The 12,956-nt window shown below is 47.8% G+C and overlaps 1 protein-coding gene across 4 annotated transcripts in view; it reads left to right on the forward strand.

Annotated features, from left to right (window-relative positions):
• The window catches only part of SLC35F3 (solute carrier family 35 member F3), a 159,163-nt gene extending 151,186 nt beyond the window's left edge, over nucleotides 1-7,977 (forward strand). For 3 of the 4 annotated variants that reach the window (XM_068676188.1, XM_068676191.1, XM_068676189.1), the window contains 5 exons: nucleotides 1,572-1,791; nucleotides 4,297-4,422; nucleotides 4,699-4,891; nucleotides 5,453-5,542; nucleotides 6,308-7,977. In XM_068676188.1, coding sequence (XP_068532289.1) covers nucleotides 1,572-1,791; nucleotides 4,297-4,422; nucleotides 4,699-4,891; nucleotides 5,453-5,542; nucleotides 6,308-6,552 — 874 coding nt within the window. In that variant the 3' untranslated portion in view covers nucleotides 6,553-7,977. The remainder of the gene's footprint in view (nucleotides 1-1,571; nucleotides 1,792-4,296; nucleotides 4,423-4,698; nucleotides 4,892-5,452; nucleotides 5,543-6,307) is intronic. The other variant, XM_068676190.1, reaches the window with a different exon arrangement.
• Nucleotides 7,978-12,956: the final 4,979 nt, after the last annotated feature.

Here is a 12,956-nt window from a genome sequence, read left to right on the forward strand (position 1 = left end):
ATAGGCAGGCGCTTCTGGCACATTCAGGCACGTCTGGAGAGCCACAGGACACGGGCTCTGTTTTTGCCAGGGAGTATCCATAAAACATCAGGCCCTGCAATGGGTACAGTGTGCCCTTGTGGGCAAAACCGAAACAACCAGACAGCAGGAGGAACGGTGTCCAAAATGTTCTGTCAAAATATTTAGAGCTGAAGGTTGTTTTTTCCTGGAGTGATTTTGTCCCCCAGCTGTTTTGGGATTACAATGTGGGTTATATCCCTTCCCTGTCTTCCTTCCCACAAGCATTACTGCCCCATCTGGCATTACTCCCTGATAGCTCTCTCAATCAAATGTCACTTCATGAGCTGTGTGGTGGCACCAAGGAAAAATTGTCCTTTGATAAGTGATAGGAGACCTGGGGAGACAATTAATATGAGAGGGTTCCTGTACAGCACAGAGTCATCCTTGCACAAAAAGAGGCCGTGTTTCTCTTAATGCACCTTGGGCTTCACTGAAAATAAGGCCAAGAGAGCCAGCTCTTGCATGGATGGATTCCAGAGATGCTGCTGGAACGGGGCAAAGGCTGGGCTGCCTCCTGCCATGAGGGGATGTGGCAGGGGTGCAGACGCTGCAGTGACCCCCAGGAGATCCTCAATTATCAATCCTCAAACTTAATTCCTGGATTTGCGATGGTATTCCCAGAGTTGTCCACCTTGAAGCCCTATCATGAGGTGCTGTACGACATACGAAACAGGGATGGGACTATAAAGCTGGGCATAGTTCTGTAAGATTGGAGAGAATTAGTGATGAGGGAAATCTGAAAAGGCTCAGAGCACGCCTTGGTTTCTGTAGCTAACCAACGGATGCAGCCCATTCCGTGAGAAAGTGGATAGAAAACACGCTTTCAGCAGGCTCCAAATAGAGAGACTCGCATGGCCAGTTTCAGGAAAAAAAAAAAAAACGGAAAAGAAAAAACAGCTTAAAATTCAAGGCAGCAGTGTGCAAACCTATTTGGCATTCATTGTCAGAGGAAAATTAATTTTGCTCAAATTTTGCCAGAGCACCTCATTAAAGCACTTCCAGGCCTCAGGGCCTTTGAAGGTGAGCAGAAGCCCATGCAGCCACCCGACCCCGTCTGTGCCCCACGCCACCCCAGCACGTCGCCAGATCCAGCCCTGAGGGGCACATCCCAAATCCCCCAAATCCCCAGCTGCAGCACTGGGCATTGGAGGGGGCTGCAGCGCCAGGCCCCTCCACGTCCTGGTCCCCACCGGTGTGAAAGGAGAGCAACCCCACGCTGCTTCAGTGGCCCACTTTGGAGGTGCTCGTTGTGAGGGTGAAATTCAGCCTTCTGGCTTCACCTCCGCCTTGCTCTGTCGTTGCTGCCCCTACCCTGTTTGGAGCCCATCCCTGTTGGTGCCCTGTGCAGCTGGTGGCTGACGCAGCAGGTGCTGAAACTTGTTTTTTGACTTGTCTTTGAGGTCTGTGCCCTTCTTCCCCCAAAGGAAAAGATGAGGAGCAAGAAAAACCCCTGTTTGCTACAGATTGTGACTGGCTTGTGTACTAATGCTGCCTTTCTCTCCTTGTTTTAGGGAGTGCTGCCGATTTTTTGGAGACAATGGCTTGACTTTGAAGGTGTTTTTTACCAAGGCAGCACCCTTTGGTGTTCTTTGGACACTCACAAACTACCTTTACTTACATGCAATAAAGAAAATAAACACTACGGATGTCTCCGTGTTGTTCTGCTGCAACAAAGCGTTTGTGTTCTTGCTTTCATGGATCGTTCTGAGGGACAGGTTCATGGGAGTGAGGGTAAGTGACTCCTTACCTCTGTCTCTTTCTGCCCCCTCTCCCTCTGCCCTTCCTTTCCCCTTTCCCCAAGCAGTGCCCCATGCAGTGTCAGCACAGAAACCCTTGGAGAGGGGGATGAGCCCTCACCTGCAGCCTGGCTCCCTGCGCATTTCCTACCAGCAGAGAGGAAACCTGCTCTGGAGCATGGCGTGAAGGCTAGCTGCAATATCCGTGCTGCTGTGAGCAGACACCAGCCTTTGCCTGGCTCTTCCGACTTAAAAGGTTTCCAAAAGCATTGGAAACCCCACGGCCCCCACTGACCCTGCTGCTGTTTTGGCAGCCCTCAGCACGCGGTGTCCTCTGGCAGCAGAGCCGGGCAGATGGGCAGCTGGCACCCACCACGGGGACCCAGCGGTAGCTGCAACCAAAAGGCACTGCTGAGTCCCTCCAGCCTCCCTGCATCAGCAGGAGCTGCATTGGTATTTACAGAAATGATGGCAGTAATGTCTATTTTTTGCCCAGTGCTTCAAGAGCTCCCTGCTCGTCAGACTTGGCAAAGTTTTCAGTGCTCAGGAAAAGCTGCGTTATCTCTCACTGCTGAGAGTTAACTTTTGGGGAAGTATTGCTCTCTGGCAGGAGCACTTGGACAGCCCAGTGGTGGTTGCAGCCAAGAGGCAGCTCAGGGGAGCATTGCAAAACGCCCCTGCCAACAGCCCGGCCTTGCCAGCTGGTGTCTGTGCCTGCCCATCCAGCTTCCCAGGTAGCAGCACGCAGAAAACAAATTAACTGCTGGGCTTTTGGTTGGTTGGTTTTGTTTTGCTTTGTTTTGTTTTTAATGCATAAGGAAGGGTACCCTGAAATGCTCCCGGAGGCAGGGAAGTGTCACTTTTATCCCAGCTGGCCCTGCTGGCCATTTTGATCAAAGTGGAAAAAAAATAGGTATTTTGCTGGTGTTCATCCCTCCTGTGGCAGTGTCAGTGAGCAGCCTGTACTGCTGGCTGGGCCCAGGAGAGGAGGTGTGTAGATGGTTGAGCACTGAACTGTCAGCTTGCTCCTTGCTCTGTCACACGGGGACATATGGACTCAGGAGCAGGGACGTTTCTTACGCACTCTCTGTAGTTGCAACCACATCCAATTGTCCTTTGTTTCTTGTCCACACTGCCTCGGGAAAGGACATCACAACAGCCCTGCCACCCACCTCCGTGTGCCCCAGTGGGAGCACCTCCATCTCCTGCAGTGAAGCTGCAACTCTCCCCTTTGCACAGTGTCCATCCCAGCAGGGCACGAGCTGCCCTGCTCCTTTCACACAGGACACGTGCAGTGAAGCTGTGAGTGCCTGGGGTGCTGCTTCTGTAAGCCCTGAGGTGCTGAGACGTCCTCGTGGGCTGGTCGCTGCGGTGCAGCTGTTGCTAATCCAGCGCTTGAGGGACAGGCTGAAAGGCTTGCTGAGAAAGCTAGGGTGACACTCCTGGCATGTCCACAGGCCGAGAGGTCAGGGCAAGACTGATCTGACACTCATGGCATGCTTGGTAGAAGAGGTAAGACCTTATGCCAGAGCAAAGCTGTTTGCAGTGTGGCTTCATTTGCTTTGATCTGTGCCCTCAGTGTTGCCCTTCGTGCTACAGCAAATAAAGCAGCTCAGCGTTTAAGGGAACCACTGCTTGCAAGAGCCTCCTGCATGCATCCTGTAGAGACACGCACACCTGTCAGTGGGACTTGGAGAAAAACATATCCTCAAATCCCAAACCGTGGTCTTCCTTCCCAGCAGAGGCCCTGCCTCCAGGGAGCCACTCTGAAGGCTGCCAGCCCCTTACGTTCAAATCAAACCTGATGCTTTTTATTCTGCCATTCACTGCAGTGGAGGTGCTGCCATTTGAGGCTCAAGGACTTCCTGAAATAGAAGTGATGTTGATATAGTTAATGGTCCTTGATGGACTTTTTTCCTCCATGAGTTTATCCTTGTAAACTTCTCACATGCAGAGCAAGGATACCCTTGACTGATTTACCCATCAGGTGAAGACAAATCCCCTTTTGTTTGTTCTGCACCTGCCCCACGCTAGTTTTGTTTGATGCCCTTTTCTTCCATGCTTCTGTATCCACACTGAGCATCTGCCTGTCCTTTTATTTTATTTAACAAGCAGCAGCTTGCTGACGTGAGAGGACTGCTGAGCGCTGCTGAGCTCCTTCAGCCCTGCCCACCCAGGACAGCCCCACGCTGCTCTAGTGCCAGGCATCGTGTTTTTTGTTTTTCTCTCTCCTTGCCTTTAAAAACAAAGCCTGTCCAGGCTGGCGGGGCATAGCTACACCACCAAGTGTCCCTTTAGAGAGACACTTCCCTTTTAGCCAGGGAGGCTGCGAGCAGAGGCAGCATCAGCTCCGTGGATACCTGCCTGGGGCTGCTACTGGTTTCTGCCTAAGGACAGGGGCAGGTGATGCAGAAGTACCTCTCATGTAAAGCTGCCCTCGTGTTTCTCCATGCTGGGGGCTGGCCAGTAACACTCGCTTTCTTTGTTTGTCCCCAACCAGATCGTGGCTGCTATATTTGCTATTGCAGGGATTGTTATGATGACGTACGCTGATGGGTTTCACAGCCACTCCGTGATTGGGATAGCCCTGGTGGTGGGCTCTGCCTCAATGTCTGCTCTCTACAAGGTAAGCACACCGGGGCTCCCCGCCGAAAGATGCCAGTCACCACCGCTGACTGGCGCTGCTCCTGTCTTGCTTTACAACCCGGAGGTTCACAACCTCCATGCAGTTGGGCACCACCTGCCCTTCTTTGCGGACCTCTGCCATAAACACAGCTGTTTGCTTTGTCTGATGCCTGCCCTCAGTTAGGACAAAGCCTTCCCGGGAAGGCAGAGCTGGAATGACAGCCCTGCAGGGAAGTGGTGCAAGAGTTACACCAGCCCATGTGGTTTTGTCTTGTAGGTTTTATTCAAACTTCTTCTGGGCAGTGCAAAATTCGGAGAAGCTGCCTTATTTCTGTCCGTGTTAGCCGTCTTCAATGTTCTCTTCGTTACCTGTATTCCTGTCATCCTTTATTTTACCAAAGTGGAATACTGGAGCTCTTTTGCCGTTGTTCCTTGGGGAAACCTCTGTGGATTTTCGATTCTCTTATTGAGTGAGTACACACTGGGATCTCGTGCTGCTCGGGGTGGAATAGCATGCCAGAAACTGGCCACTAGTGGAAGCTGTAGCCCTCTGAACTACTGCAGCTGTTTCCCCTTATTCTGAACCTAAGTTTTAGCTTGATAAGGCATTCAGGCGGCCCGTTCCTATGTGGAACCTACAGCTTTTCTAAAAAAAATAATTTTTTTTAAAAAGGACAAAAAAATGCAGTCAGAACCAGCTAGTTGTATGAAATCTCCCAGATGAAAAATATTGCCTTGGGACAGAAAGCAGGAATTGCCCAGGACTCCACCTGTATTTCTGGGCATTACACTAAGAGATGAGCTGTACCTAAACCTCACCCTGATCCTGCCACTGGACTCCGGTGGGGTAAAGAGTTCCCTGGGAACAGCAATGTCTTGGGCAGACAGACACGCACAGGTATCTTCCAGGAATACCAGCAGAATTTAATATGCTTTCTATATGCACAACGTACTGAGAGAGTAATAACGCAGGAGTATTTTGCTTTGCCTAGTTTCACTGGAGTAAAAAGTGGTTTTCTTTCCTTCTTCAGCATTCAATATTCTACTAAATTTTGGAATCGCTATTACGTACCCCACCTTGATTTCTCTTGGAATTGTACTGAGTGTGCCAGTAAATGCGGGTAAGAATTTCTGACTTTTGCATCCTAATGCGTACATGAAATTTGTGGCCTTTCAAGTATCTACCGAGGATAAAAGCAAATGGCTCTGTTAAAGACATTTTACATCTTCTCTTAAAAACTTACGCGGATGACACTCATTAAAAATTTATACTTTAATTGTTAAATACGTGTTGTATGATATTGCATGACTATTCATAATTCCTAGAATTGCTTTTTAAGTTACTATCTGAAGAAGCCAGCGTACTGAAAAACAAACTAGATTTGAAGTCATCCATCTCCAGGCTGGGATGAACACTCAGAGATGAAGTAGAAATCAATTCTTAATGATTTTTTTCCAGGCAGGCTTAATGTTAAATTGAAACAAATAGAATTAAATACATTTTAGAGCAAATTTGTGTTAGTAATTCTGCTGGCCTTGGTAAATAAAAGAGCAGGTGTAGAGACTATGAGGCAGTGAGGCTGGGCAGGGGAGCGGATGGGCAAACCTGGCCCAAACCACAGCCCCCCTCTTTCTTGGCTAGGCATCAAAAGAAACAAAAAATACATTATCATTTACACTTCCTAGCTCCTTAAATGAACCAGGGCCTGCTGTGACCTGGGCTTGCACCCTGCTGTGTGCTAGTCCAGCAGAAAGTCTCCCTGCTGCCATCTCCCCATGGCCACGTCCTCCTGTGCAGCCCTGAGCCGGGGAGCTGAGGGGAGGGAAGGGGGTACTGCCCTCGTGCTTTGTCCCACGTAATAACACCAGTTCAATGTCCCACACAGTGGTTGATCACTACACGAGTGAAATTGTCTTCAACAGTGTCCGAGTAATCGCCATCGTCATTATTGGCCTGGGTTTCCTCCTGTTGCTCTTGCCAGAGGAATGGGACGTCTGGGTGATAAAGCTGCTCACGCGTCTCAAGGTCCGGAAGAAGGAAGAAATCCCCGAAGGGAACGGAGACATCACTTCAGGATTGCCTAACAAAAGCCGGAGAACTCGCCCCTCCATGTCATCCTTTGCTCATTAAATGCTCTTTTTACCAAAACTTTGTGGTTAACCTTATATATGATGATGCAAAGGTCTTTTCTTGGGAAGAAGCACACCTGTCCAACACGGTGTACATACCTGTACAGTTTTGATATGATCACCATCTAAGGCATCAAGTCTTGGCATGTCCAGTTTGCTTGTACTTTTTTCACATCAGACCTTTCACTTAAGTAGTACACTGAAAAAAACTGCAAACCAAGAACCTCTCTTCTCTTTTTAAATGAATGTAATATATAGTCAAAATATATTTGCATAGGTTATTTTAAAGAATGATTTTCATGAAAAGCAGGGCAGACGTTTTGAACATTAGGTACCGAATGATGCATTGCACACTGTGATTTAAAAGAAACAAATGCTATGCTACATCACATGTTTATTTTTTTGACCAGAGCTGTACTCTGATAGTTTTCAAGGAACCAAAAGGGAATCTTTACGGGGACAGGAAGATGGGGGGAAGAGTAGAAGGAGGGAAGTTCGGAAATCACTCTGTGTAGGTGAGCGCGTGCTGCGCTGGAACCGGACAAAAATACAAGTGCTAAAAATGCCTGCACTAAAGCACTAGAGGGAAAGCAGTCTAGAGCCCAAATCTCCTGGTACTGCACGTGACTGTAGTCCACGTTTAAAACCATGCAAGAGAAATCCAGTGCCTTCTACAGAACTCTTGTCTTTATCCGCGCAGAACCAGGCCCCGCTGCGAGACGGCGGCACTGCGGGGCTCAACCTTGCAGCCCGGGCACCCCAAATTCCCCTCCGGCACCGGGAAGTGCCCCCCACAAGCGCTGGGAGCATGGGGCCCAGGGGACTGTAGGTTTGTGTGCAGGGGACCTGGTTCTCCTCCCGCTTGCACAGGTTTTACCCCTGTGTGGAGCCGCACTCGGTTAATGCTAGCATGAGAAAGGGGAAACGGTGGTGGTTGCGTGGGGCAAAATCTGACCGAAAATGCACAGCGGAGCTGACGAGAGCAGGGTTGCTGATGTACAGTCTGAGGACACGGACTGAGGGGGTGAATCGCCAGTTGCTTTTACTCCATAATTGTGAGTGTTTAAGAGTTAAAAATGTAATATATTTACATCAAATGTAACACTTTTTATGAAACTTGTAAGCACCAGGATGTTTACTTACGCGATTTTGGTTCGCCATTAAATTTCTATCTGTGATAGATCACATGCTATGTAAAAAAGGGGGGGAAAAAAGGTTATAGTTTACTATTTTTGAAGTTTACATTGTTGCATACAAAATTAAAAGTGTTCTTTTGAACTGCTGCCATAGCCTAAGGGTCCCTGCTGCCACTGAGGCCCTCTTTGTCTCAGGCAGGGGTGGCATCCACATCAAAACATTTTAGCAAATCAACTTCAGATTCCATTAGCTGTTTGGCAACGCTCAATAATAAAAGATTTTAAACTCAGCTTCTGTCAGTGCTGTTTGCCTCTCTTGGCTGCACCTTTACTCCAGTTTTGCTGTGGGTTGCATCCAGCCAAAGCAATCAGGTGGCAGAGACAGGATCAGCCAACCTTCAGCCCAGTCTCACAGCCCCAGCTACGTCGCAGGAGCTTTCCCTCTGCTCAGAGTCCCACTGCCTTCAACAGAAAGCCAGAATCTGAGCCCTGCAGGTGTTGTCCATGTGCCCTGGCACAACTTGAGGCCATTCCCTCTAGTCCTATCTCTAGTTATCTGCGAGAAGAGGCCGACCCCCAGTTCCCCACACCTTCCTTTCAGGCAGTTGTAGAGAGCAATAAGGTTTCCCCTGAGCCTCTTCTCTGGACTAAACAACCCCAGTTCCCCGGGGAATAGTAAGGCCCTGGCCCACGCTGTGTGTTTGTTCTCTACATCTCTCTCTGTGACCAAATAGACACTAAAGACTTGCCAGAGGAGATTACACATGCAAGCAAAAATCTGAGGCTGTGGGAAGCTGAGTTGATCGTCCCATTCAGGGTAACACAGCTCAATTTTAAAAATTTGGGGGAATCAGGAGAGGTTAAGGTACAAGACAGGAGGACATGTACAATGCTAGTAACTGGCGTGAAGGGCACACACACAGGCTTGTGTCTCAAAGCTCCCAGATTAAAATTTACTGCATCTTCAGGTATATCATTTTGTCACCCTCAAAGTATCCCACATCCTTCTGCAAGCTCCCTGGTGAGTTTAGGCCAAAGAAGATTGTAAAAAGAGCCCTTCTGTTTTCCATAATTCCAGTAAGTACCATCTTCTGTCATCTCTGCACTCCATTTTGGTGTGTGTTTGATGCAGTCCAATATGTACCTGAAAGGCTCTAAATGATGTTTCAAAATCTGCACCTGGTGTGTGTTCATTGCTAAAATGGCAGCAGACTCTTCAGTGCTGAGTGCAGATCATGGGGGAATTTATGTACCACAGCAGACAGCAACATCAGTAGAACTGAGATTTACAAAATGTGATTGTCATTGCTTCTGCCAGCTTATCCTTCCCGAGAACAGGCTGAACACAGGCAAGGGCTGGGATTTCAAACCTTATTTTATTACAGCGTCTCTCCTGAATATGAGCCGAGGAAACTAGATTAACCCATTTTAAGCACTTCTAAACTACATACAGACTAATCAGATGAACTGAGCTACACTTCTTCAGGCAACACCTTGCCCAGAACACCTGGTTAAAGGCAAGCAGGTGCTTGATGAAACTTAGCAGAGTGAAGCCCAGGTGTGATGAGGAGACTGTCAAGAAAGCAGCACACCCGTATGGATACATGTGGGTATCTGTGAGAGCCAGGGCTTCCCAGACCTGAAGCTGGAGAACAAAAGGAACTGGAGTCATTGGCTCCCCCCAGAAGGAAAGGCAGAGAGCCAGCCCTTCTGAGAAAGCATTAGATGCAGCTGGGTCACCCTTCAGGCGAGGGCAAGACTGAACTCTCCTGACGCTGGCCTGGTAAAAGATACGCAGGACAAATTCGGTACCTTAGAGGTCAGGGCTGAGCTGGCAGGCTCCCTGATGAGCCGCAGGGGCACTGTGTGCAATCTCTGCATCACAGTGTGATTTGGTCCTGCTGCTGGTGTGTATGGACTCCACACAGCTCTGCAGGGCAGCACCAGCACCACAGCCTGAGCCTGGAACCACCACAACCGGAGCCTGGCCCAGGGCGGCCACCTCAGACCTCTTCCTGAGGCGGGCCTGCAGGAGGGGGCTCAAGTGCGGACCTGGGTTGGCAGCCTTCTGCTCCACCTCATCCCTCACAAAGCGACTTGGCTCCTCCCTGCTTATACATGCAGTGGGCTTCTATAAACAGCAAATTGACAAAAATATCCAGAGTAAAGAGCATCACCAGGCCACTGCGGCTGCCCCCTTTCACAGCTGCACAATGCAGTGGTGAGGAACCCAAGGAAGGAACAACAGTTTCTCCCCCTCCTTTGCAAGTCTTTTTCCTTGCCCCCCTGTCTGTAGATGACTCCTGCTGCTGCCTTTATTTTTTGTTACAGCCATCCATAGTCTCATCACCACATGAGTCAGAGTCAGGCTTATATTAGAAAGTTTCTTCTGTTCTTCTGTCAAGGATGGTTGTATTCATATCAGCAGCCTTCAGAAAATAGCTATAAAAGGCAGAAATCCAGCCACAACACTCAGATGAACAGAAGACACTGCAACCAGCATCTAGCTTTGCCGTTTTAGGGGTCGGCCTCACTCATCTCAGGTTCTCCACAGTGCTGCTCTGTGTGCAAAGTGAGCACACGACTGAGTTGGTCAGGGCTGGCACAGGCCACAGGCTGGGGCTAGGGGGTTCTTCAGGGGATGGGGAAAGAACAGGAGCCCAAAGTAATGATGCTGGTGTGGAGCAGGAGCATGGGAAAGATGGGATGAGGACAGAAATGGCCTCATGCTGTAAACTCGGGAACCACAGGGAGCTTGGCTACATGCCCTTGATTTGTACATGAGACAGTAAGGAGTCCTGCAAGGCTTCCAGAACCGAGCTACTCCTCAGCAAAGGCCCAGGCTGAGAAGCTTCTCTCACAGTCCAGCCCTCACACAAGCTGTCTTTGCAGAAATAGCCAGCAGTAATGGATTTTGATGGACGAGTTTAATTAGCTCATAGTTATTAAGAGAGAAGCAAGTAGATTTTCTTCTTCAGTTGGCATGTTCTAAGGGCACCTCTGTGACAGCCTGCTCCTTACTTAAAAGTCTTGAACATCAAAAAGGGAAATAAAAAAAAAGGAGCTGAAAGATCTTTTGAAAGCAAAGAGGAAGTCAAATGAACAGCTGCCCACCTGCAGCCTAAATATCTTCTTTTTAGAGGAAATCATATTCCTAAGGGCAGGACCAGCAGCTCAAACTAAAGTTTCTGAAGATAAAATGCCTCATACTTCTCTCTTCTACCTGAAACTCTGTTGGAGGGAAAGATACTACCGCTCATTCTATATGCACAAACTTATTCTAAGGAGGGTGGCGACCTGCATTCCTCCATACATGACAGATACACTAAGATGCAACCAGCATACTTTTCAGAAACAAAGAATGAAACATAAGGAGAGTTACAAATCTGGAACCAGCCTAAAGGGTGGAGGCTGTGGAGCTCACATCAGTACTGCATTTAAGAACCTGCTAAGTGCAATCTCTCTGCAATGGGACAGCATCTTTCACCCAACTGATACATAAAGACTAAAGCAGATGTGCTTTAAAGGAATTACTCACTATAAATTAAGAAAATCTCTTATGAGTGAAAACAGTTAACTTGGAGCCCCTCACCATGCGTTTTTGACTTTTTAACATTCCCATTACTTTGTGTCTATCAGTGCTGAATGACACCAGCTATTTTGCTGCCTGGTCATAAGACAGTGAGAGATCCTCTCCCAGTTTTAGCTTTTGCTGTCCTGAATCAGTAGAAAAGTATGGTCAGTGATTGTCATCTTTTACCAATCGTTTATAGAAATGTACAAGACTCCTGTCAGTATAGCTCCTTTGATCATCTTTCTCCTTTGGAAGAAAAATAATTTAATCCTGCCTCGCTAACCAGTTACTAGACCACATGAAAACCTTCTCCTTTGACCCACAATAGCTTAATTTCTTTGGTAAGAAGCTTCATTAGAAACTCTTCAAAAATCTAAGTACAATGCTTGCTATCCTCTCAAAAAAGCACTCAGATGAGAGTGTGGAAAGTCACCCATCCTTCAGGCTCCACTGAGCACAAAAGGACAGGAATACTGAGCATCTGGGTCTTGGTCCCTTCTCCTTTGCCTTTCTTCAGGGAAGGGTGGCCCTGGCTAGCCTCCGCAGAGTATTTACACCAACCCCCAGCTTCTGCATATACCCACAACTGGCCAAGATGCTTAAGACTCAAAGCTGGCTTCCAGTGGGCTCCAAGCAGCGGGATGTGTGAGGACTTACAAGATGTGAGCTGCAGCTTTGGTTCTCTGCCCTGCTGGCCGCTAGCATGCACGAAGGGCCAGTGAGCCCAGCTTTGCTGTCTACCAGCAATAGCTGTTACTGTCCCTCCGGTTTCTGAAGCTGCCAAGTCTTTAATGACTCTAGTCTAGTGAGCAAACAGAGGCAGCTGTATAATACTGTCCTTGTGATTTTTGGCTACATTTTAAATGCCTGCCTATATGTTTTGGCTATATATTTTTAATGCTTTCCTGACATGTAAACAAAACCATCTCCCTTTCCTTGAGTGATTCTGGATGCGATCAAAGGCATGTTACTTGCTAGCTTGGCTGCTATGAAAATTGACATTGATCTTCAGAGCAAATATTCACCATGTTTGAGAACAATGTTGCCTTTGTGCCTGTGAAAGCAATCCCATCTGGTACTGCACACCCATGCTTCGCTGAAACGTTTACAGTGAACGCTAAGGTGATCGGTGCAGCTGATGGATTATTAAATATAACACATGGATGCAAGCATTCAGCTGGCTTTTTGATAAAAAATTTTCGAGTATGTTTCAGTCTCAGAGAGAACCAGGGACCGCTTCTTAGCTTTCAGTATCTATCATGCCATGGTAATTTGAAGGCATCCAAATGAAATTCGTGAGTTTTCTTCCATTTACATGGCTTTGAAAATCAGTCTGTCTGCAGAATAGGCATATTCCCAGTTTCCCATCTGAGCTTTCTTGCAAGAAAGTGAACATCAACATTGCTGCAAAGCAAGATTTTGTCATCCTTCGTGGGCTTGGAGAATTGCTAATCAGGAGCCAACAGAAGAATGAGAATTGGTCAGTATTCCTGCCTTACCATTGCCTCTCTTCCCCAAATACTCCTTTTTCTGTTTTCTTCCTTTCTAAAAACTGAACAACAAAAAAAGGAATTAAAGGCTTTAAAAACAATTGCCTATAATTAACACACATGACTTCAACACCTCACCAGAATCCTCACACTCTAGGATTTTTTATTTCTGTCATAACTTTCAGGTAGCCTAGCAATATTCAGA

Source organism: Anas acuta, chromosome 3 (assembly GCF_963932015.1).
Source record: "Anas acuta chromosome 3, bAnaAcu1.1, whole genome shotgun sequence".
Classification (NCBI taxonomy): Eukaryota; Metazoa; Chordata; class Aves; order Anseriformes; family Anatidae; genus Anas; species Anas acuta.